The sequence below is a fragment of the Squalius cephalus genome, assembly GCF_949319135.1.
Source record: "Squalius cephalus genome assembly, chromosome: 19".
Classification (NCBI taxonomy): domain Eukaryota; kingdom Metazoa; phylum Chordata; class Actinopteri; order Cypriniformes; family Leuciscidae; genus Squalius; species Squalius cephalus.
Window position 1 is genome coordinate 34,610,911 of NC_137140.1, and position 26,950 is coordinate 34,637,860.

Below are 26,950 nucleotides of genomic sequence, written 5' to 3' on the forward strand. Positions count from 1 at the left end.
TCTAAAACTTTCCATCCTGTTTGATCCAGTTACACAAATCAGTTTGCTATAAATCAACAATGAAAGGGAGGTGATTGATCCATTCATGTATTCATCTTGTTCATAAACCAGATCATCTTTCTATTACTGAAAGCCTGTTATAGAAATAATTCCTTGAGCTGAAACATAAACGTATTCATTTTTTTAAACAATAGAACTGAAAGGAAGCGGAAAACAGAAATGATCCTTTTAATGCTTTTGAATAAACATGAAGCTGATTATCTTTGTTACCATAGTAAAAGATGTAGTATATAACAATTCATGTAAATGATTAAATAATGATTTTTTATTCTAGACAAAGACTACATGAGATAAGAAAAAAATAGAAACCCAAAACCAGTATGACATCAATGTTACATTCATTAAAATGGCATTAGACATTGCATGCAATGCATGTAAAATGTTGTGGGATTAAGCTAAAAGTGTGTCAGGACACTCATCAGAGGAACAAGTATCAGCATCAGAGAACCACACAGACAAGAAGCCTCAGATACCTTCACTTGTTCTGGGACCCACTTATCTGTGAACAGGGGATATAATGAAATGCAGTGATATATAATGTATTCATGACGGAAATAATCAGAAACCTTTATTTACAAATGATTAAAATAAATGAAATGTTCACCTGTGTTCCCTTCAGACAACACCAGAGGACCCATGGATATGGAAGCACTGTCATGGAAGTCCAGAGACCTGCCCTCTCTCCGGTGGTGTCCAGAAGAACAGTTCTAATAGAGAAAAGAGCAAAATTCAGCTTTGTGAATCCCTGTTACATATATGTAATCACAGTTCATCACCATTGTTTTTGTGAAAGGAGTGCACAACGAGTGTTAAGCAGTGGACAGCCAAAACAAGTATTTTAGCAGCCTTACATACTGACACTGAAGCATTTGATAAAGTTCCAACACTGAATTTAAAGCCACACTATATAACCTTTTTTGTCCACAATTAACATTTTTAATAATGAAAGGAGCACATCATGAATCCATCTTTCAAACCGTGTTTTTGATTTGCCCATTTATATTTAAATTGATCAGTTACATTTAATATCAGCGTGAATAATTCAGTCCCATTATGAGAGGTTTTGTAAACTCACCGTTGAGCAGCGATTGCTTGACAGAAGGCAAAGGTGAACTGTACAGTGCAGGTAAAGCTTAGTGGAGTTTGCAGTGAAGATAAACATCCTGAAGGAGAAACGGCTGGATGTCGAGACGCCGTTCTGCAGCAGCTCCACTGTGTCGTCATTCGGATTGGGACACCTGAGAATATCAATAATGACAATCAGCAAATCAAATTCTTTTCTTTGTTTCCACTGAAGAAAAATTGAATCTGTGCTTTTGTCTTGAAATCATGGGAGATAGTGTATCTCCAGGCAATCCTAAAAAAATCCCTGCTTTACTCTGAAATGATGAGATCCCAGCGGAGGCTGTAATCAGGATCATTCACAGGTGTAGCCCAACACGTGTCCATCACCAGGGCAAACTGGCGGCTGTCGACCCCCTCAACACGAACTTCCACATGCATCTCCTGGTCGAGCTCTGCATCCACACGACCAGTGAAGGGCCGGGTAAACTCATCATCCTGATATGGAATCATCCGGACCTGATATCTGCCTTCACCAGCGGGAAGAGTCTTGTGCACAATACTGTCGAAATGTTCCCAAAAAAAAATAAAGTACAATAAAGTAAAATCATGTACATTTTTGTATTTGCCTCAACTCAATTTAGAAATGTAAATATTTCAAGAGCATAGCATATATATATATATATTCTTAGAGTATATTTGCATTTGTTTACTAATTTTTATACTGTGCATTAATTTTTCCTGCTTAAAAGATTCCCACCTCTCCAGTGGGTTGATTTCCACATTCATGGAAAGTGTTTGTGATTGAGGATAAACACAGCTGAAAGAAAGCTTCAGGATTTTCTCTCTGCTAATGAGACTTTCACCTTCTGACCTCGGTTTCCCCAGAATAAAGTTATCATAGATGAAGTGGGTGCTGTTAGCCTATGGACATCAAATGTAAAATTTAATAATTTAGCCTAAAATGAATTCAAGGTATTGCAACAGCAGAAACTAAGCCAAAATTTCCCTCAGTCAAAAGAAATATTTGTGGGTTACATATTAATGGTGGAGAATGTGGGCAAATGTTCCAAACTCTTTCATAGCAGGGTGTTGTGCATCTTTCCCCACTGAATCTCTCTTTAGGGAGGTCTGTTTGGGCCCTTCCCTTGGTTTGTTCCAGATTCTTCAGTACCCTTACAAGCCTCCATACACACTTCTCAAAGTCTCATAGAGATTCCCCAAGTGGTCAAACTCTGTTGGTTCCATCAGGCAATAGAAATAATTGGATGGTGTATTTGAATAAATGATACATAGTTAAACCTACCAGAAGATTTGTACCACAGATGTGTTCATCGTTATCAAAATGGAATTCCACTCTGCCATTCCGGACCGTTCCTTTGCAGCTGGGATCATTGAGGTGTAAGACATCAGCTGGAAAACCAGCCTCAAAGAGCTGACAGCGAGACACAGACATGGAGCCAGAGCTGCTTTCACAGGTTTCTGAGACATCTGAGGAAGAAAACAGCTTATTATTAATAATAATAATAATAATAATAATAACAATAACTAATTAATTACAGAATTTTTTTTTGTTGTTGTAGAATGAGTTTCACCAAAAGAATCTGGACTGGTCTGGTTCTCGTAACATAAACATCCATAGATGCCGTTTTTCTCTCCACACCATTCATTCTCTGTGCAGTTGAGTTGGGCACAGGGGTCTAAATGAGGAAAACATAGAATGAACAAAACAAAGGAAAAAAGCAGGGGCCATCAACCAAATATTCTGTATTATGTAGAAATATGGCCAGTAAACCCTCTTGACGTTGGTTTATTCCTTAAAAATATCAATGAAAGTGTCAAAGAATGCCAATTCATGTTTATAAATGAGCAGAAAACATGTATGCTAATATGATTTTGCAGGTCTGTTTCTTACAAGAGTAAAGAGTCATGTAACAAAATATTAATGTTTGAAATAAATGCTGTTTTTCTATACATTAAATAATCCTCAAAAAAATGTCACTGTTTCCACAAAAGAATTAAAGGCACAATATGTAAGTTTCGCCACTAGAGGTCACTTATTTAAAACAATAACAAAGGCGTAGCTTGATGACACCGGGAATGAGCATGGAATCATGGGAGTTGTTGTCTTCACCTCCTCAGCGATGGAAACCAATCCGATCATGTTCATTGATGAGCTAATGTATTAAAGTTTTATTAATATTACTGTGGTATGATGCAGGGCGGGCCAAGAGCCTGGGACATTTTACGTTGCTGTTTTTAAAGGGGGGGTGAAATGCTCATTTTCACTCAATCTCCTGTTAATCTTGAGTACCTATAGAGTAGTATTGCATCCTTCATATCTCCAAAAAGTCTTTAGTTTTATTATATTTATAAAAGAAAGATAGGCAGTACCGAGTCTTTCCGTAAAAAAACGAGCGTCTGGAGGCGGGCCGTGTGGGCGAAGCCAGAGCCATAGAGAGAATCCGTCGATCTGGGCTTTGTTTATAAAACATTCATCGTCGAAATGCAGGGAACAAACAGTCTACACAACTCGTTTCTGCATCCACTGTTCCTAACGCTGGGTTCTTTGGTAAGCTTTCCCTCACCAAAAACACACTTTGGAGACACTATGCAGCGCTGCCGATGATTTCCTGTTGAAGCGCGTTGATGTGCACGCTCTCGCTCTCCTCTGGTCGACGTGTGCGCAGCCGCGCTTTTCCGGGAGAAATGCTCATATAAGGAGTTCCACTCTGGTCTACGTCATTAGATCCACGGTCGAAAAAAAAACAGCCGAAACTTGTACCAACCCGGAAGTAAGATTTTCGGCACAGAAATTCTCCGTTATTCGTCCAAAATATTTTTAAAAAACTTTGGCCATGTTAAGCATGAGAATCTATCTCTTTAACACTGTAAACAACTCTGAATACATGAAACACCATTGTACCCCCCCTTTAATATGCTTATATGCCGTAGTCGGCCGCTGCCGCTCCTTTTGTTGTGTTGCTTATGTTTATTACGATTAAAGTTACGCTTACCGTCCGCCTCCTTTCCTAAACTTGTACTTTGTTACAGTAACGTTTGATCATCTCATTCTAAAGAAATAGTCACAAGTGTTGCTGAAATACTACTCATACAGCTCACTTTATTTGACGATTTAAAATTGTGGTGTAACACAGCGCTGTTTTACTTGGTCAAAACAATCATACTAAAAATACATTTGAGTGTGTTGAAAGTTGTTATATCGTTACTGTGTTGACTTTGGTGGCTGGTATGAGAAACATGTTGCACATCGCAGTAAACTAGATCGAAATTACGTGTATATATATATATATATATATATATATATATATTATATATAATAAAAGCTGGATGATTTGTTTTGTAAAATGGCATGCAATTATTTTTTTAAATATACTGTATGGTGGAAAATATGGTTGTGCCGATGGAAGATATCATCGGAGAGCCACCATCGTGATGCCACGCCCCCCACCCTGTCAGACCAGCCCAGTCTCACGGTAGTTTGTGAAATGGTCATGTAATTTAATCTATTGATTCGTGTACACGGATGGTCTCGTGATGGTCAGCACGATTCCGTAGCATTAAGAGCGACTACGGTAGCGAGTAGTATGAAAGGCCGAAAATCCGGTTGGTCAGGGAGGTGGATGGGTCAAACAACACAGGACTTTCACCCAGGAGACCGGGGATCATGTCCTGCGTGTCAAGTTTCCTAAACCCAATCATCCCGTTCTTTTTTTCCTAAACCCAACTGTCCCATTCTTCTTTTCCTAAACCCAACCGTCCCGTTCTTCTTTTCCTAAACCCAACCGTCCCGTTGTTGTCCCGTGTGTCATGGAAACGTAAGCCCACCCACAACCTTTTCCTTAACTTGAGGGTCCTTGTTCATTTCTTTTTTTCTCTCTTTTTTTTTTTACATGCAACCTATTGGAAAGCCGGATGAGTAATTAGTTGGGTTAGTAAAATAACTAAATTATAGTTTTTAAGTAGAAAAAAATATTTATGTAAAGAGATATAGTAAAACAAAAAGTGCTTTTTTATTTTACTATTTTTTCATCAGATAAATGCTGCCTTGGTGAGCATAAGAGACTACTTCCAAAAGAAAGCATTTAAAAAGAAATCAGACTAATATTTGCTTTTTTACAGTAGTGTACACAAGGACTCTCTTAGCATGTTAGGGAAACAGTACAGTACTTTACCAGTGGATGATGTCTCATTAAGGCCTCTGACATCTGATATGAGAAAGATTTATGTTAATGTCACCCATTTCCAAAATTAATTGCAAAAAGTTAATGAACAAAGCCTATACAGTACATGGCTGAATTATTTACCTGCACAGTAAGCTCCGCAAAATATCGGCTTGACAAACTCATAAACATAGTAATTTCCTGGACAGGCTTTGACTCTTATAGGGTGGGATGTGTAAGTACAGCAGCCGCTCCATGAGGAGACACAGACCTGACGGGTGACCACTCCATCTTCCAGCTGTGGGTGAGGGCCGCTGAGTGACAGTGGTTCATAAGTGCCACACATGTACTGATTTACACATGATTCTGGCATCTGAGTATTTTCACCATTGTAGAACATCCTGTACCAGCCATTCCACTCCACATTATAATCACACATGCCATAGTAGTTATAGTTATTATAGTAAGAGTTGTCTGTGGCTCTCCAAGGCTGATCCAGACTGGTATAGTTGTAGCAGGGGTCAACACTTAGGGTGCTAAAAGATACTATTACAAAAAATGTAAAGATTTAATGAATTTATGATGTATTCATATTTAAAAGGTCTGTCATTTGAAAGCCAACAACATAATTTATAATCAGGTCAAACATGAAGAATAATGAATATACCTGCACAATATACAGGAGCTGGGATTGAAAGAGCTGGCCTGGTTAATTTGTAGATATAATAATTTCCAGGACAAGCTTTGACTTGGATCGGGGCGGATCTGTAGCGACTGCACTGATCATTACGGGAGCCGTAAACTTCACGAGTAACAACTCCATCTTCTAGCTGCGGATGAGAGCCATTAAGCCACAGAGAACTATAACCTCCACATGACATGTAAGTCATACACCACTCAGGCATCTGAGCACTTGATCCATCAATGAAGATTCGATACCAGCCATCCCATTCTACACGAGTGTCATCATGATCAGATATGTATCCATAACTAGACCAGTAATTGAGTGTGCTTCTCCAGTAGTTGTCGAGTATGTTGTAGTTATTACACGGGTCATAATCTGTTATTAAGAGATGATGAGACCAAAACAAACAAGTTAAATCTCAATAAGGATCTTCATAAATTTAAATCTGAACTGGTTAAACACTGTACATTTCACAAATAATTCATACACAACATGACTGTATAATAATGATGCAATTTAAACAACAATGCAGAACAAATTACAGATCTTGTTCATATGCATCATTCGTTACAACTTACTCAAGGTGATGCTGGATCCAGTGAATAAATCTGGACTTACAGTGGAAACCGCCTGTGAAATAGTGTTGACATCTAAAAGGAAGGAAATTCAAGACATGACTGAAATCATGGTATACGAAAGACTGTTAAAAGTGGAAAAAACACAGTACCTGTACAGTATCCTGAACACCACCATGCTGGATTCACAAGTTCATAGACATAGTAATTGCCTGGACACGCTTTCACTCTGATGGGTTTTGTCTTGTAATCACAGCAGTTACTCCAATAATAACGACCACAGACCTCCCTGGTCACCACTCCATCCTCTATCTGAGGGTGAGGATCATTGAGCCACATACTGAAGTATGCGTTACAGGTGAATGAACTAACACAGGTCTCTGACATCCGGATGTCCATTCCATAGTAGAAAAGCCGGTACCAGCCATTCCAGGAGAAAAGTTCATCACAGATGTAATCTCCACTTTCATTGTTGGCTCTCCAGGGACGATCCAGAGACTCATAGTTGTAGCAGGGATCACTGCTGATGTTTTGGAAAGCAACTGTCATGGACAAAAGAGAAATATTGAGTTATGCATTCAAACACGTTTTGTGTACGTGAAAAATACAATGTCTACAGCTGAAATGTGTATTTTTTCAAACCCTTTCTTCTGTCCCATTTAAACTTATAATCAGACATTTGTAGGTTCAGAAAGAGTGCAAACATTCTTTTAGATAATTTCTCTTTTTGTTTTTGAAGTACAACACAACTTCTATCTATCTTAATTAATGGAATAAATTTGCAGCAAGAATACATGTAATAGTCCGTGTAACAGGGACCAGTCAATGTCTGATGGTTTGGGAAACATTATTTTACAAAATCTGCTTGGAATAGAAATTGCACAATTTCCCATCAAGTTTTGTTTTGTTAAGTAACTCAATGACATTTGTAAGTGGAGCTTGTTTCACGTAAAATTAAATCTAAATCAAAAAAAATTATTTTGTTAAAAAAAAAAGCCCATAACTGCACCTGCACAGTATGTTGGTCTGGGGATTGATGCGTCAGGTTTAACAAATTCATAGACGTAATAATCTCCTGGACAAGCTTTAACTTGGACAGACGTGGATTTGTGGTCACCACACTGAGAGGAATACCACAAATTGGTTCCCACGACTTCACTGGTCACCACTCCATCCTCAAGTGTTGGATGAGAACCGTTGAGAGACAGTCCAGTTTCTCCACCACAACTCACATGACTCACACACCACTCAGACATCTGGGCACTTTCTCCATTCAAATACAGCCGATACCAGCCACTCCATTCAACAAGAGTGTCATCATATCCATAGTACTGATATGGGCTTTGCCGTATGTCTCTCCAATATTCATCAAGAGTGTTATAATCATAGCATGGATCAGAGATGGAAGTTGTAGGTTCTGAATGAATAAAATGGAAGGAGACAATAGAGAATCACAAGCAACTAGCACTGTAGCTCATTCAGGATCATTGGCATCAGAGAACAATACAACAGGAGAAACAGGACATACAGATACATGAATATTATGCATATAAATAAATACTGTATATGGAAGATAGGATGGTAAACGGAGGATGGATCTGACAGACTGACCACATCTATAAATCTCTCTATACTCCGTAAAATGAATCAACTTAAGTTACAAATTATGTTACATTGTTACTTCTTAAAGAAGGTCACTCTTCAACTGACTCTCAATCTTGACCCCAAATGTTACATATTCAGTCCAGGGAGAGAAAAATATCTTTTATCCAGTCTGTTGAAAAACTTGCATCCGATAATCTGCTAGTTGTTCTATTTCTGGGATGAAAGTTAGGTGAAAGTTAATGATGAATTCAACCATTAACCTGAAGAGTGGTTGTTTTACCTGATGTTTGTCCATTGATTATTTCACCTGTTAAAAACAAATTCCCAGCATATTGAGTTAAAATTATGGCATCTACTCAGCTGTTATTTAAATCCGTCATTCTGAGAGAAATATGAGATAACTTTTGAATTTACACTCACCATTAATCAGCAGCAGCAGCGACACACACAGAAACCTCATTGTGACGAACTGACCTGTAAAATCAAAACTTGTTTCTGAATGGTCAATTGTGGCATTCTGTAATGAAAACCGTTCTGTATAATCTGCACTAACTGTATAATTAAGTCCTATACTGGCATCCGATGTCCTGCACTGCTAACTTGATATCTCTCGTATCAATTCTCGCTCACCAAAATAAGTTTTTCATATCAATTTATTTACTTTTTTTAATAAATAGACATGTAAATGTAATTATGTAAAATAGATAATAGATTAAATAATTATCACAATACTAGACCTATGAGAGGGATCTTTTTCACATTGGTGTGATCAAACTGACTGAATATTATACCTTAAGCATGGAGAATTAAGTCAGCAACATCACTTTTGTTACACATTTTGACTTACAAAATGCCAAATGTTATACTGTCAGTCTTGATCTCAAGACTGACCGTATAACATGGGATCTTCATTTGTTGTTTTTACTTGTTCATATTAAGTTATGCATTTTTATGTAAAATACACCTTCACTACAACTATTCCATAAGTCAACAACATATAATTAAAATAGAATATGAATAGATGCATGGCTATTAATAAATAATCCGATCCATCTAAAGCAAATGACTGAAAGAGTGATCAGAATACACTGGGATAAAATGGAGAGACATACTATTACCTGAGGAAAAATACAAAGCAAGCTCAGGGAGAATCTGTTGAACATAGTGATGCTGAACTGCAGTGCCTTTATTTATAACTGTGGGTGGACCTTTACTGGAACCAAGAGCAACCTCTAAACAATCACTTAAACCAGTTTTTCCATTTCTTTTTAAGTTGTGTGAGTGTAACTATGGTTTGCGTGCCATTTAATCGGTTTACTTCACTTTGCTCTGTTGGGTACTGGTTGCTCTGATATTAAAATGCGATGAAAACAATAGCTAATGTATATGTCAGCCTGAAATCAGACCATGTTCCTGATATTCAAATCCTACTTAAATGCATTAATTACCAGTAAAGTATCTTATTTGTCTAATGTGTTTATGTTGTTGAATTGTATGTTCTAAAATACTTTCATCACAATTTTCATATCTATCATGCATATAATTATGTATTGTTCCGGTCAGGCATTTTCACATCAAAAATGTGTCAATGCATTATAACAAAATAGATGTTTAGTACAATACAAGATAACAAAACAAGTCTTAATATCTTATGCACTTCTTTTTTATGCCAAAACTTGCGTAGATATTTTTAACTGGTAAACAAGATTAAACAGAAAATGCATTTTTGCAGTGTAGAAGAAACATTTGTGTAGATGTGGATAGGGGGCTTGTGAGCAACAGTTCCTAAGAGCAGCAGAGATGTCACTGGTGAATCAACCAGATTACAATTTAGTCATGTTCAGTGTACAATATTAAAATACATACCTCTCCATTTTAAATCCAGACATGGGGATGTCAGCAAAGACCTAAACAAATGACAGGGCAAACTTCATCTGTGGGTAGAAGATAAGTAAAGCTATTAATATGACAAAAGGTATAGATAATATTTAAGAATGTAAGAATTAATGTTTGCAGTGCTCTAATTACCTCTTCTTTATGCCAGTCAGAAAAAAGGTTGTCCTTGGTTCAAAGTTGGGGGGATTTTGCATTCATTTAATTAACTACACTGGACATTGAAAGTCAAGTAAAGCATTTTGCATTGTGGTATACAATATTCAATGCAAGTTAGTGTAGTTTCAAAACCGTAGCTATCAAGATATTCCATCTATACATAAAAAACATACTTTGCACATGCAGTATTTATTGTGCATATTGAAGAAATAGTAAGAGTAGTATAATATTCCAAACATAGCCCAGGACTTTAAATGCTGCTTTATAAACATAATAAAATGAGCACTTACCATTGCAGAGGACATGAAAGCACTTGACGGATTCAGTGTCTCTCTCTCTCTCTGGACTTAATACGCTGACTGGTTTTTTTTTGTTGTTTTTTTTTCCCTTATTTAGTTCTATTTTGTCAACATTTATTTGTGTGATACAGACAGATTTTGGAAAAATACAAATGGCAAGTGTCTACATTGAACAGCATTTCCAAAAGAAACTAATATGCAAGTTTTTTTCAGCTTTCAATGTCAATTACATGTTAACAAGACTATTCTAATTGCTGTAAAGCATGTAAATGCTTTTCTGAATAAAGTTTGTATCTGAAAATGATGCGTGTATAAACATAGTCCACTTAGCAAATAATTGGAAATTTTATTGTCATCAGTTCTGCTTCTTTTGCTATTTTGAAATGCCAAAACAAAACGTTTTGCATCTACAGAGCGCTGTTTAAAGCGGCGATTCAGTTAGTATCTTTTAATAAATCATCCCCAAAATTGGCGTGTAAAATTAGTGTTTTTACTTGTGGAATGAGGTAGGCCTAAATATGGAATTTGTAATTGTGTGACCTTGTTTAAATATAACTTTGAAAAGTTGACATGAAAAAAAATTAGACAGCAGCCATATTCAGCAGCTTTGTGACATGTTATAATATTTCATACTAAATGTTTTTTTAAGCATTTGTCTGATTCCTGTATAGGGGAGAGGTCGGGGCACAACCTAACGCTTTTTGACTTTCTCTGTTTTTGTAAACCTACTTTGGGTTCAGAATATTTATTTTTTCCCACATTCATTTCACACGTCTAATACAATTATGTGGTTTTGTTTCATTAATACACTTTTTTCTTGATATACCCTGAAAGATTGGAAGTGAAATGTGACAACATGCCCCATAGGTATGTAACATGTGAGGGCCACATTGTAACATGACCATATGACAGCTTAAAATGTTATCTGATCTAATCAAAAAAATGTACAAGACAAATTAAAATAATTTCAATTATTCAATTATTACGTTTTTCATATAACAATCGCATTTTTTAATAATTAAAAATAAACTAATTTTTGAGTTTGACAACAAACACACTGCAAATCACAGCTATACAGCATAGTTCAAAACATTTTAATAATTAATCATTTCTGAACATTGACTCTGTCTTTATTCACCTTTTTTCTCAATAGAATTAATAGTAGTATAGCCTCATAGCATAATTGCCTAAGTCATATTTCAATGTCTTTGGAAAACCAGAAGAAACAAAAAATGACTTAGGCAATTATGCTATGAGGCTACGATATCACAGTTCTAATATGGGCTCATTTTAACGCAGTGTTGTTACATCATGGCCCATCTGCTCAACTGGGATTTAAACCCGTCGAGTGTCTTACTGGTTAAAGTACAGCATTAAAGAACGCTCTCAACTGTTAAATGACAGATTGGAGATCAAAATCAACATAACATAAAACATCAAATTAATTTAAACATAAAATTAACATAAGTAAAACATTTACTTTTAATATGGTTAAATAAATGTTCAGTGATATCTTCCAAAGATTTTTAATTTTGGCGCAATTTTTTCTCTATATAGTGTTGATATGGCAACTAGTAAACAAAGTTTCATCATGCTAGCATGTGTGGAAGTACCGATTTAAAACAAGTGTGTTAAACTAACCCCACATTAAGTTATATGCCCCGCTCTCCCCTAATTATTAAGCATGCCGCTTTTGAGCTCAGATCAGAACTAAACATTCTTAAAAAGCTATCACTTCTAACCAGTAACTATGCTGATAGAATTTCAAATACAAGATATTTGTAGACTTCGTTAGAGGACCTATTTGCATGTAGCAAATAATGGTGCAGGAAACAATGTCCACAAATAGCCTACAACAGGTGGCTTTTCATGCTAAACACCTTCAAGAAAAACATATACGTACACTGGGGAGAGAGAATATATTCTTTGTGTGTTTATGTTTATATTTAAAGCAGAACATATCTAATGCCACAGACAGTGCAGACTAAAGGAATCAACATATGGATAGTGACGTGTAGCCTATCATTCTGAGAATACCGTCCATTGTATTTAATGTTAGCTACGCCTCTAAAGTAAGAACTTAATATGAATTCACACTAGGCTTAAGCCACACAACTTTTAAAGAGTAATCTTTGAGCAAATATGTACTTTACACACCCGGAAACCAACCATGCTAGCATCCTGGTCAGAAACAAACGAGTCCTACTATGGGTTAAACGTGCCTCATGAATATTCATGACGTGGCGGAAAGTTACCTCAGATGATCAAACTGATTGGATGAAGGATGAAATGGGCGCCAGCCCGCTGGCGAATCAACGAATCCTACTTGGCGCTCAAATATGAATACATTATATGATTGGATGCGCCAGCCAGATTAACGTAAACGTCAGCATGGCGTAATCAATATTCATGAGTTAAACCTTTGCTGTAGTAGGATTGGTAATTTGGCGTCGTGATCACCTGCGCCACAGGTGCGCGGTGGACAGATCGGAGTGAGATGGGTAATTCAGACTCCAAACTGCACTTCAGAAAAGCGGTGATTCAACTTACTACCAAAACACAGGTCAAGTTTACTTTTTATTTGACTTTTTAGAACTTTTGTATAACTATGACTTTCATAAATGTCTGTGTTGAGTTAAAAATGTTCCAAAACGCTGTTAAAGTGTAACAGATGGAATACTATCGCATGATGTCCTTTTCTTATAATCTCATATTGTTCAACTTTATACACCCGTTTGGAAATGTAAGATTTCGTTTAATATTAAATGTTAGGTTTTTAAATCCAAATTCTATAACTGTATGTCAAAAGATTAAAAATTATGCACAGAAACGAAACGAGAGAGAATCAGAAAATGCATACAGCTATGACAGCTGTGTGTGTTTTTATTACATTCAGCTCTGTTGTTCTCGTTTCTTAGTGAGTTTTTACTGGTGATGGTCATTTAAGGTGAAGCTGAGCTGCTTTGTTTACATTTTCCCAGTTTAAAAAAAAACGCCTTGTTTGTAAAGGATTTAAAATAATAATCTACATTGTCCTGTAACAAAGACTGGTGAGAGAAGTATTATTATATTATATTTTATAAACAAATAAAAAATATATATTTTGAATAAAGAAAATGAAGAATTCAGGGCCATTAACATGCTTTGCATTTAATTTGCTTTTGTTTTTTTATGATTTTAATGAGAATTAAAGGGCAAGATGTACTTACTGTAATGGGAAAAAGGTGTAAGGGAAGATGTCCACAGACAGTGTCACAAAATTCCATCTCAAAACTTTTATTGAATGGTTGTGCTTTTATTCATTTTAACTTATGAAAATTGTCCCGTGTGTGATTTTTTTTTTTTTTTACAGCCCGTAGAGGCCTCTGATGATGTGTTCTGGGACCAATTCTGGACTGACGTCGACTTGACGGCGCAGGATATTTTTGCTCTTGTTCCTGCCGCTGAGATCCGTGCGGTGAGAGAGGAGTCTCCGTCCAATCTGGCAACCCTCTGTTTCAAGGTAAATTATGGCTGCGTTCGAAATCGCATACTCTCTTGAGTAGGTACTTATTTTTAATAAGTAATTACTTAACAACCACTAAAAAAAGTATGTTCTATATAGTATGCATGTGTGTAGTATGAATGTAATTCGGACGTACTACATTCGCCATGCTGCGATTATCATGTGACCTACCAGCATCAGTTGTGTCGCTTCACTGCCATTCACAAATCCTCTCCCGTGGCCTCATGGGATATTAAAGAGTCCATCGTATGCACAGTCTCACCTGAAGTAGTAGGTCATCCGTGTACTTTTAGCCTACTTTTTTATGTGAATTTGAATTTGGACATACTTCTTTACTTTTGTCGCATACTGTTCTTCGCCACTTTTTGCATTCGGGTCCATTTTGACCCAGGTATCAACTGAGGCTTAACACACAATGTTATGCATGACTCTTATGTTTGTTTGTTTGTTTGTTTGTTTTTCTTTATCTTTTTTGTCTTTCCCATATCTCACACTTTGGGGATTTTGTTGATAAACATGACTATGCATGCATATTAATGAACCACTGTAGCATGAAAAGTTGCGAATCTTTTTCATCTGAAAGTTAAAGTTTATGCGAGTAAAATAAATATTCCAGAATAATATTAATGATGGTTTCTGATTTTTGAGCAGTCATGAGTTATAAATTCAAATGAATTTAAGAACTAATCATTACTTTAGCTTCAAAGTAAGTGTGTGTGTGTGTGTGTGTGTGTGTGTGTGTGTGTGTGTGTGTGTTGCAGGCAGTGGAAAGGCTCGTGTTGAACGCAGACTCGGGCTGTGTGTGTGAGAGAGACAGACAGACCGTACTGAGCTGCACTCGTCTGTTGACTCGGATTCTGCCGTACATCTTTGAGGATCCAGACTGGCGTGGTTTCTTCTGGTCCACCGTGCCAAAAGTGGGCAAGTCTGTTGTGAGTATTTCACTGAGGGATTTCTCATCATTGCTTTCAGTGTGATTAATAAAGTTCTCCAAACGGTTGATTATGTAGTGCATAAGTATGCACACCCTCCCAGAGCGTGCATGAGCTGTGCACGCAGGTTTTAAGAAGAAGCACTAAAAACCTTTGCCTTGCATGAACTTTAAAGCATGAGCTGCGTGTGTGTGTGTGTGTGTGTGTGTGTGTGTGTGAGTGAGAGTACTTGTTCTCCAGTGCATTTTTACGGTCTCCTGTTACCAGCCTGAACACTGCTCTGATTGTGACAGCCTCAAAGAACGACGGCATATTAAATATCCTGTGATTAAAGAGATGAAGGGAGCAGAATGAGTGTATTGATGATGTGATTGTGTGTATGAAACTCTTCAGAAAGCCAATAGCTCCTCAAACACTGGTTAGACAAGCTTGTTTCCAAGTACTGTTTGGAAAAAAACATGAATTTAGTGCGTTTGTGATTAAAAGCATGATTTGCCGCAGGATGAAAGCGATGACGAGTCCACCCGGCCGTTGGCGGAGTCCCTCCTCACGGCTGTCTCTGATCTGCTCTTCTGTCCAGACTTCACTGTCGAGAGCCACTGCAGGACCACTGCGGTATGACCCTCTCCATCCATCCATCATTACTTACTCTGGCCAAGAACCTCCTGCTAAGACAGAAAGAGACACTCAGAATGATGTAGAAGTGACCAGCAGCAGTTTTTAAGTTTTAATAATGAGACTGTAAGCCACCATTCAACAAAATGGTCCCTCTTTTAAATAAGAATGGCACGGCAGTCTCCAAGGTTGCTCAGACAACTCTAAAGAAGTCTGTAGACATTTACGATTTATGCATTTGGCAGATTTGCTTTTATCCTAAGCAACTTACACTGCATTTAGTGTAAAGATGTTATCAGTATGTTTATTTTCTGCATGATTCACAATATCATATTATCAGCAGAACACTTTTTCGCATTAAATATTAACTTGATGTACCCCTGAGATTTGAAGTTAGTAGTTCAATCATTTGACCATACATTTGCATGTTCACAGTGCTCTAATGTCACATGACTTGCAATTTAAAACATTTAATATTTAGTACTTGTTTTTACAAAATGTTTGTAATATTTACTATTTTAGCATTTTTTTTATTTTTTATTATTATTATTTCGATATATAGAGAGAGAGAGAGAGAGAGAGAGAGAGAGAGAGAGAGAGAGAGAGAGAGAGAGAGAGAGAGAGAGAGAGAGAGAGAGTAATAGATTTTAAATCTATTTTAATTAGCTTTTCATGACAGACAACAATAGCTCTGCTTTTTTTCCTAGTTTACTAGTAGATGGCAAGTATCTCATAATTACATCAATTACATCAATGGTATTGGACTTTGTCAAACCCAATAATTAGATTTCCTCAGAAGTGCTCATTGTTTCAGAGTAAATCCTACATCATTTTTTTTTCAATGTATAACCTTGCAGACTCTCTCGTTATAATATATAATGTGTGTGTGTGTAGGATGGCATTGCTGATATCCAATCTATAGACAGCTGTGAGTTCATCTGGGAAGCTGGCGTTGGCTTTGCTCAGACTCCGCCTCTCAATCACACCTATGATTCCAACAGGTCAGAGATCAGCCCACTTCACACCGCTCACCTCGGCTGCTTTCATCTGATCAAAAATACAGCAGAAACAATCATATTGTGAACTATTATTAATTTATTCCTGTGATCAAAGCTGAATGTTCAGCATCATTACTCCAGTCTTCAGTGTCACATGATCCTTCAGAAATCAGTATAATATGATTTGCTGCTTATTATCAATGCTGAAAATAATTGTGCTGCTTTATATTTTTGTAGAAACAGACAGTGATGCCATTTTTTATTCGGGATTCTTTGATGAATCGAACGGTCAAAAGAGCAAAATCTTTTTTAACATTAAAAATCTTAACTTCATTAACAATCAATTAAATGCATCCTTGCTAAATAAATAACCTCTCTGTTTCTGTTTCTCTCTCTCTCTCTCTCTCTCTCTCTCTCTCTCTCTCTCTCAGGGCAGAGTTGTTGAAGCTTTTGTTGACATGTTTCTCAGAAGAAATGTATCAGTCTCCATCTGACACGCACGCACTCAACCCATGGGTCTCGTTCTTCTGCTCTAGAGAAAACCGGTAACCACATACGCACTCATGTATTCTCATTGGTTGTGCTACATCACAATTAAAGTCTGCTCTCTCTGTCTCAGACATGCCCTGCCGCTCTTCACCTCTCTTCTTAACGTGGTGTGTGCGTATGATCCTGTCGGGTACGGTATCCCGTACAATCACCTGATGTTCTCTGACCAGCGGGGGGCGCTAGCTGAGCTGGCCCTGCAGACTCTGATCGTCTCACTGGAGCAAGAGCTTGTCGACGGCACTAACACAAACGCCAGCCTGAACCCGAACCCGAACCCGAGCACGAACACTGACACCGGCTCTGCCGATTACAACAAGAACACAACGACTGAAGGATGCAAGGTAACGACACACACGTGGTGTATGGCTGTGTTCAGAACAGCATGCTAGTATGTGTGATGTATGAAATATCTGTTTGTTGTTGTGTATAGTATGTGAATTTTCTGTATGTGTGGATAATGACCTACTACATTAGTAAAAGCAATGCGTGATGTACCATTAGGCCTGTAACGATCATGAATTTCGTGCTGACGAGTAATTGTCATACGAATAATTGCGATTAATGATGTTTTTTTTTTCTTTCAGTTTTGTTCATGTCACTTACAGTTGAAGCCTCATACATTTATATATTTTACTTGGAAATGTGTATAATAATAAAAAATATATAATAAAATAGGCCCTTTAATGCTCTGAAAATTTGTACTTATATAATTAATTATAATATCCTACATTATAATATAATGCAGTCTGATTATTAAACCCACAAACCTGAATTTCATATGAAGGAAGACTTTTGACTATCTTTATGTATTTTACAACCATTTACAACCAGCACAATTATTGCAGTTATCTCAAATAATTGTGATTTAGATCGAATCACCACAATCAAATGATTAATCAATAATTAATCATCAGGCCTACATGCCATGTCAAATCAAATGTATGTGTATAGTGTTTTTCACAATGCACATTTTCAAAGCAGCTTTGCCGAATATCATGATGTTAATGTTTGTGATATCTTAATATCTACATGCCTTAGTCGCATTTAACAGATGAGAATTGAGTGATAATATAGTTACATTTTGGGATGATACAAGCAATCAACCAGCTGAGATTTGATATAAAGTATACAGTATATCACTTTATATAGTATCTTGTATGCATGCAGATACATTTGGATTTAATTTATCCAACTTTATTGCAATAATGCAGTTAACTATTTTTGAGGCAATATAATCACACGATGCTAAGTAATGTCAACTCTGATGACTTCCCAGAAGTTAAGATAAAAATAAGTGAAATGCAATGCAAAAATAACTATTTATTTGCTAGGTGATAACTGAATGCCACTCTATGAATTAAACGTGTTAAACTGTAAGTACAAACTATGCATTGTAAATACAAATATCTGTTTAATTAGTAGCTTTTTTTTTAGATTGAGTGCTGAATAAAACCGTTATAATTGACGTTTCGCTGATGGGCATCCTACATCTAATGTGAAAATATTCCCGTGGCAGTGGTAAATTAAAGCGGTATAATTTTCAGTACATTTGAGCCCGAAACAAAGCATGTCTGTGATTCCCAAGAATGCTGTCTAAGCGGCCTGCTGGGTTTTGAAAGAGAACATGTTTGGTATTATGATAGTTGAGTATTTCAAACGCTCCATTTGAGGATCAGATTTTACTAAATGATATGTTTCAGGTTACAAGAGGCGAAAACCTGTTTGTAAACTACCTGTCTCGAATTCATAGAGAAGAGGTGAGACACATCACAACCCCATCCTACCTTACATATGATCAGTATTCTCACACATTAACATTACCATAATAATAATAATAATAATAATACTATATTTATAAATGCATATCTTTTTTTGCCTTTAGGATTTTCATTTCATCTTGCGAGGAATCGGCCGGCTGCTCAATAACCCCCTGATGCAGACGTACCTGCCCCATTCCTGCAAGAAGATCCAGTTTGATCAGGAGCTGCTGGTGCTTTTCTGGAAACTCTGTGACCTCAACAAGGTGCCACTTGTTTTATTTTGTTTTATTTTATTTTATTTTATTTTATTAATTTAATTCAAATGAAATAACATATATTGTTTTATTCAAAATAAAACCAAGAAAAATGCATTATTTAAAATAAAAATAAAATATGAAATAATATATTTTTTTATTTATTTATCTCTAATGTAATTAGTATAGAAATTCAAGACTACTGGCATGGCTTTGCTCTGTTCTTCAGATGTTTTTTCTTTAGAAGTACTTTTTCAGCTCTGTGCTTCCAGAAACTGCATTACAGTTCAGGCCTTGAGCTTCTTCATCTCTGTGTTTCAGAAGTTCCTCTTCTACGTGTTGAAGAGCAGTGATGTGCTGGATATTCTGGTGCCAATTCTGTTCTATCTGAATGACGCTCGTGCCAATCAGTGTGAGTATCTGATGCATCCGGTGTTACACGTACAACATAAATCCACCCATATATTTTACCCATACTGTAAATTTTTTTTGTTAAATAATATGATGATTTGAAATAAATGTATGAGTACTTTCTAACTATTTTATCATGTTTCTGATCTAATAAAATGTATTACCTATTTTTAGTGGTGTTTTATTTTATAAAGTGTGGATGTGTAAAATCTAGGCATATATGTCAGTGTTCATATGCATGTGTTCGCAGCACGTGTCGGTCTGGTGCATATCGGCGTGTTCATCTTGTTGCTGTTAAGCGGAGAGAGGAATTTTGGGGTGCGTCTGAATAAGCCGTACTGTGTGCGTGTGCCAATGGATATATCAGTGTTCGCTGGGACTCACGCCGACCTGCTGATAGTGGTGAGATAAACACAGATACATCTGCCTTTGCTATTGAAGATGGTTTAAAAGCCTCAAAGCAATACAATAAAAACATCATAACAGTCGTCCAAAATTATTTGTTTGATTGTTTTTTCACTATTTGTGATTTATTCACAGATTTAACTTGTCCTTCGATTAGCTCTCAAATCTCATTTGCACATGCATTTTGAAACTTAGTGCATCATAATTATTTCTAAGAAGTGCATCCTTGATGAGATTTAAGAACTGAATTGAATTGTTCCTTTGATCGACAGGTTTTCCATAAGATCATCACCAGTGGCCATCAGCGACTGCAGCCCCTGTATGATTGTCTTCTCACTGTTATAGTCAATGGTGAGTGCATTTGCTCAGAGTAAAGCATATGTTTTGAGAGATTGTTTTCATTTCCTGATGGATCGTTGCTGTTGTTGTTTCAGTGTCTCCTTACCTGAAGAGTCTGTCTATGGTAGCGGCCAACAAACTACTGCACCTGCTGGAGGTGTTCTCCAACCCCTGGTTCCTGTTCTTCTCACCTGCTAACCACCACCTGGTTTTCTTCTTGCTTGAAGTTTTTAACAACGTCATTCAGTACCAGTTCGATGGTGAGCGCGGTTGTAAATGCAGTCTTGACCAGTTCTGCATTTAAATGACTAATAACATAAAAAAGTGGAAGTGACAAAAGTCTAATTATTGAATGCAAATCATTTTTGCATATAGCATGCTTTCTACAGCAAGCCTTGTTACACTTTCTTTCTTTTTTTTGTATCCACCTTATTTTTAACGTTGAGCAGATACATTGTGAGCCTTCCATAGTCATTTGTTTCCAGTTTTACTTGTACAAATGAAAACCGTCTGTTTTGCTTCTTCATGTTGCAAAATAGTTTTATCATTTACTGCACTTTTCTTCTAGTTAGCACTAATAAATCAGAAGTCTTGCACATTAAAAGTCAAGTCACCTTTTATTTCTACAGCGCTTTATACAATACTGTTTCAAAGCAGCTTCACAGTAATAAACAGGAAAATAATAGAAAATATGAGAAAAATTAAATGTATGCTGTAAAGCAGCTCAAGTCAGAAATTGTAAATTTCACAGATTTTCAAAGTAAATCGCCTCCTTCCATGTTGCAAAATCGGTGGATAGAATGACATATTTAAAAGCATGACGATTGTAATTTACGTCTCATGCATTTGTATTCCTCTGTATAATCAGGTAACTTTAACCTGGTGTACGGCATCATCCGCAAGCGTAACCTCTTCCACCAGCTGGCTAACCTGCCTACAGACGCCAGCTCAATCCAGAAAGCTCTGCAGAGGAAAAGCAGGAGCAACAGCACCCATAATGCCGTCTTCATGGAGACCAACAACGCCTACAGCGCCACCTGCAGTGAGAAACCATATAAAACCACACCGGTGCAAACGGGCACTCTGAACGCAAGCTTGAAGGCCACGCCACGTATGTAACACACTTCCTCTATATGTACACACACAGTTGCACCATTTACCCTCGGTATGTAGACTCGGGTTGTCAAACCCCTGGATGGCCACAGTCCTATACCGCGTTTAGTCCCAACCCTGGGACTTCAAATAATCCTGAAGGACCTGATCAGCTGGATCTGGTGCGTTTAAATAGGGTTGAAGAGTTTTCCACCCCTGACTATTAAAGGGATAGTTCGGAGTAAAATCAGTCCTTTGCACCATAACCTTGAGCCAAACACCCCCCAGAAGCCTTTTTTCCCTTGGTCGAACATTATTAAAGTTAGAGCTTATTTAGAGAAATCAGCCGAATGGCTTAGTGCAGGCGCTAATGGATCCAAGGTTATATCTCTTAAATTACCCCACTAATAATGCCCAGAATGGCACCAAACTTCTACAGTAGCACAAATAGGTTCTGTACTCATAAAACGAGGCATTGGAAAGTTTGTAAGTACATCAGGAGTTTATTTAAATAACACTTGCCGGACGGCTCATGCTACTGCTAACCCGGATGTCGACGTCACTTCCGTGATTTGGGAAAAGCCTGTAAAAGTCCTGGCAGAAAGCGATGCATAAGGATGTAGTTAGTAACAACCTTTAAGTTGTTGTTTCCATCCACATGTTTTTAAGAGAATTTAGGAATATTACATAAAAATACAATGGATGCACACTGCAAAATGCACATAAAATCTAGCAGGTAACAAGACATGCATGTACAATAAACTATGATGGAAACACATTTACAGAATAAATTCCTTGATGCTCATCAAAACACTCATGCGATTGGTCCACCGGTTAGTCCAGTTCTCCAATCTTACCTCACACCAGCTTAAATTTCATCATTCTGAAATGCATGAGCAAAAGTCTGTCACATTAATAAACTCTTATAATAATAACAAGTGTCAGATGGAACGGGATGAATGCCACGAAAAAAAATAATTCAAATATAGGAATGATCATGTTGTTTCTACTAGCTGCTGTTCAGGTCATTCAAGATTCATATTTATTCATATTCATATTTATTGAAAGGTGAAGAACCACCATCTTCCTTGTCATAACTCGAATGACCGTTAAACATGTTTTACTGCACTTCATTGTTTTCAGAAGTAAATCGATATACTTGTTTTCAGAGAGATGTTTAACTGCGTTTAAAAGAGTATCACCTGAATGTATTTTAGAACTTTCATCAATTTACACGTTTTTTATTTATTTTTTTGTTAACTGAAGATATCCTTACTGAAGACATGGCATAAAAAAATGAGTTGGTTCATTATGTTGCAGGCATCGATAAACTAACAGAAGCGTCGCAGGTTTCTGAGGACGGATCTACACTGTTACTGCAGTGTAACACTGACTCTCCTCTCAGCCAATCAGATCGCAGCTCTGAGACACCAGTCAGAGACGCCGAAGCGACTTCAGGTGAAGATGACAAGGTACAGCATCACTTGATGACCTCTGGCATTTAATATTTGTTTAATTGTTCTGTTTATATCAATAAAAAATGTTATTTTTGAATGATTTAGAATTCGTTAAGTGAGGATTGTGATGTGAAGAGTCAGAAAAGCGTGTCGTCTTCATCAGACTGGACTCCTGCTCCGGACTGGGTGAGTCATGAAACCTCAGTTACAGACCAGTGCTTGTGAGGACCTCGAGTACACCTAAATATTTGTGGACATTTTCAGAAAGTATAGCTATGCACATTCCTCTCTAAAACACTCACATCCAGTGAGTTTATCAGTCTGTCCATGCTTTCTGTCAGGTCCTCTCCTGGAAGAGTAAACTTCCTCTGCAGACTATAATGAGACTCCTGCAGGTGCTGGTGCCTCAGGTGGAGAAAATCTGCATAGACAGGTGAGAGACACACACACACACTCTCACACACACACACTCACACACACACACACACACACACACACACACACACACACACTCACACACAAGCAAACAATCTCAGACACACACACTCTCACTCACACATACACACACACACACTCACACACGTACACTCAGACTCGTAAACACTCACACACATACAACACACTCACACATATACAGACACACACACATGCACACATACACACACACACTCACACACACACACACACACTCACACACACACACACACACTCACACACACACACACTCTCTCACTCACTCTCTCACACACACAATCACACACACACAATCACACACACACACACACACACACACACTCACACACACACTCTCTCACTCACTCTCTCTCACACTCACACACACACTCACAGACACACGCACACACTCACACTCACACACACACACACACACACACACACACACACACACACACACACACACACACACACACACTCACACACAAGCAAACAATCTCAGACACACACACTCTCACTCACACATACACACACACACACTCACACACGTACACTCAGACTCGTAAACACTCACACACATACAACACACTCACACATATACAGACACACACACATGCACACATACACACACACACTCACACACACACACACACACTCACACACACACACACACTCTCTCACTCACTCTCTCACACACACAATCACACACACACAATCACACACACACACACACACACACTCACACACACACTCTCTCACTCACTCTCTCTCACACTCACACACACACTCACAGACACACGCACACACTCACAGACACACGTACACTCAGACTCGCGCACACACTCACACACAAGCAAACAATCTCAGACACACACACTCTCACTCACACATACACACACACACACACACTCACACACGTACACTCAGACTCGTAAACACTCACACACATACAACACACTCACACATATACAGACACTCACACACATGCACACACACTCACACACACACACACACACACACACACACACTCACACTCTCTCACTCACTCACTCACTCTCTCACTCACACTCACACACACACACACACTCACAGACTCGCGCACACACTCACACACAAGCAAACAATCTCACACACACACACTCACTCACACATACACACACACACTCACACACGTACACTCAGACTCGTAAACACTCACACACATACAACACACTCACACATATACAGACACACTCACACACATGCACACATACACACACACTCACTCACTCGCACACATACATACACACACACGCACACACTCACGCACACACACACAGACATATACAGACACACACACACACACACACACACATACACTCAGACTCGCAAACACTCACACACACATACAGACACACTCACACACATGCACACATACACACACTCACTCGCACACATACACGCACTCACACACACTCTCACTCACACACATACATGCACACTCACACACATACACACACTCTCATTCTCTCTCTCTCTCTCACACACACACACACACACACACACACACGTCATGATCTCCAGCATGATGTTCCAAAGATCATCATACATTTAATTAATTTTATAGAAATAGTGCAGAATCTGATATATTGCTTCAATTTACATCGTCTTTTTTTATGTTTCACAGTTCTATAGCCAGGTTTAAAGTGAGATTTTCAATGTGATCTCATAGTTTATAGTGGCATTTAACCCAGGGCCAAAACCCCATTGATTCGGGACGATGGAAAGTGCTAAAATGCTAACTTGTTTCTGGGTTTCGGCCTTCAACAATACGTCATCCCCGCCGCACTCTCTTGACTGAGAGACTCTTGTTGTTCTCCTAGAGGTTTGACGGATGAGTCTGAGATCCTGAAGTTCCTGCAGCACGGGACTCTGGTGGGTTTGCTCCCGGTCCCTCATCCCATCCTCATCCGCAAGTACCAGGCCAACGAGGGCACGGCTCTGTGGTTCCGCACCTACATGTGGGGCATCATCTACTTACGGTGAGTTCTGCTCTCCGTCTCCCTCTACAGGACAGAGAAGGAATACATGAGCATGAATACAAACAGTCAATTCAATATTTCTATAATCTAGTATTATATATATTTTTAGTGCTGTGCAACAATTAATCACATCCAAAATAAAGGTTTGTGTTTACATAATATATGTGTGTGTGTTCTGTGTATAATTATTTTGTATATATAAATAGACACATATGCATGTATATATGTAAGAATTATATTTATATATAATATAAAATATGTATAAATATACAGTATATACATGCAAATATTTCTTAAATATATACATGCATGTGTTTGTATTTATATATACAAAATAATTATATACAGTACACTCACATATATTATGTGAACACAAACTTTTATTTTGGATGCGATTAATCGTTTCCCAGCACTAATTTGTGTGATGTTTTGAATGTATTCACATGTGGCTAACATCTCATAAAACATAATAAAAGTTTCTTTTTTTTCTTCTTGTTTTAGGAACGTGGATCCTCCTGTTTGGTACGACACTGATGTCAAGCTGTTTGAGATCCAGAGAATTTAATGACATCAAGAGAATCGAATCGTTCTCCAAACTAAACACTCAGAACGAAGGATTTAACTTCACATTATTTCTCCAAAATGTAACTCAATGCAGTCTAAGATTTAGTTTTCCTTGCCTTGTGTTTTGTGTTGTACAGTATATATACGAATGAATGAAGTGATGCTGCTCAGTCCAACTCTTGTTATTTTTGACACCGTTTCATTTTCCGCTGAGTCGATCCATGAGAGCGGACACACAACCCTCAGGTCTCTGACCTCGTGAACAGCCAGAGGAGTGTGTGTTTATATTGGGTTTTTTTTATGTTATTTTTACTGTAATAGTGTTCTGTGTGTAAATGAACTCTGTATATAAACTGAAGCAAAAACTTAATGCTGGAAAACCTGAATGCTGCATATATAAAAATACTATAAAAACTTTCTTCAATGCCATTTGGTCCAGTTTATTGTTTGCAAATCAAGAAACCTGTTCAAATTAGTATGGAGCAGAATATTATATAATCTCTTATATAATGTGCAATTTTATATCTCTGAATGATACAGGATATTTAATAGGAAAAAGGATGAATGAGACTTTAATTAATCCATCAGAAATTGATGGATTGATCAGAAGAGGCAGAGCAAGTTATGAAGGCAAACTTAATAGCTTACAATAAAATCTAGATGAAAAGATTTCATAAAATGTCATATTTATATAAATAATATAAGATTGATCTTTTTGATGAAAAATTCAGAAAGTAGCAACATTGCAAAGTGTCCTTTTGCAGGTTATTTACTCATGTTTGATTTTGTCTAAATATAATTGCCATTCGTGTCAAATCATTGTATTACATGGGTCATTGACGAATAAGGTTTTTAAAAGTGTAAAAATAAAATAGAATGGAGATATAACTATATTTGAAACCATTTTTTAGTTTACCTAGGTGTTAACAATACGATTTTGTGGTTTGTACAATCAACACTGTTTTTTGTCATTTTTTACAAGATGGAAAAAATTTGTCACCAAAAAAGTCATTCGGTTTAACCACTGATTTGAAAGTTAAAAACTGATTTGACATTGATGTTGAGATAGTATA

General features: G+C 37.4%; 2 protein-coding genes across 2 annotated transcripts; one reads left to right on the forward strand and one right to left on the reverse strand.

The window, feature by feature from the left end:
- Positions 1 to 360: 360 nt before the first annotated feature.
- Positions 361 to 8,631, reverse strand: LOC307146705 (uromodulin-like; the record flags this gene model as incomplete). Its single annotated transcript, XM_079850915.1, has 14 exons — positions 361 to 559; positions 665 to 767; positions 1,136 to 1,298; positions 1,439 to 1,684; positions 1,883 to 2,046; positions 2,429 to 2,613; positions 2,718 to 2,822; positions 5,319 to 5,351; positions 5,451 to 5,852; positions 5,974 to 6,366; positions 6,570 to 6,641; positions 6,719 to 7,108; positions 7,684 to 7,983; positions 8,592 to 8,631. 14 exons carry the CDS (start codon positions 8,629 to 8,631, stop codon positions 456 to 458), a joined length of 2,700 nt encoding a protein of 899 aa, XP_079707041.1. The 3' UTR covers positions 361 to 455.
- Positions 8,632 to 12,954: 4,323 nt separating this feature from the next.
- On the forward strand, positions 12,955 to 26,763 carry hid1b (HID1 domain containing b). Its single transcript, XM_079852137.1, has 19 exons — positions 12,955 to 13,085; positions 13,875 to 14,024; positions 14,789 to 14,959; positions 15,461 to 15,574; positions 16,469 to 16,575; positions 17,004 to 17,117; positions 17,192 to 17,462; positions 18,822 to 18,878; positions 19,004 to 19,144; positions 19,457 to 19,547; positions 19,797 to 19,948; positions 20,224 to 20,302; positions 20,386 to 20,550; positions 21,159 to 21,401; positions 22,703 to 22,854; positions 22,945 to 23,025; positions 23,181 to 23,272; positions 25,155 to 25,313; positions 25,815 to 26,763. The coding sequence occupies exons 1-19, from the start codon at positions 13,020 to 13,022 to the stop codon at positions 25,876 to 25,878; spliced, it is 2,469 nt and encodes an 822-aa protein (XP_079708263.1). The 5' UTR covers positions 12,955 to 13,019; the 3' UTR covers positions 25,879 to 26,763.
- The last annotated feature ends 187 nt before the right edge of the window (positions 26,764 to 26,950 follow it).

Coding starts and splice junctions, on each gene's coding strand:
- hid1b (XM_079852137.1), top strand. CDS start 13,020: ATGGGTAATTCAGACTCCAAACTGCACTTCAGAAAAGCGGTGATTCAA. Junction 17,118..17,191: donor TTCTGCTCTAGAGAAAACCG/GTAACCACATAC, acceptor TCTCTGTCTCAG/ACATGCCCTGCCGCTCTTCA. Junction 20,303..20,385: donor TCTCACTGTTATAGTCAATG/GTGAGTGCATTT, acceptor TTGTTGTTTCAG/TGTCTCCTTACCTGAAGAGT.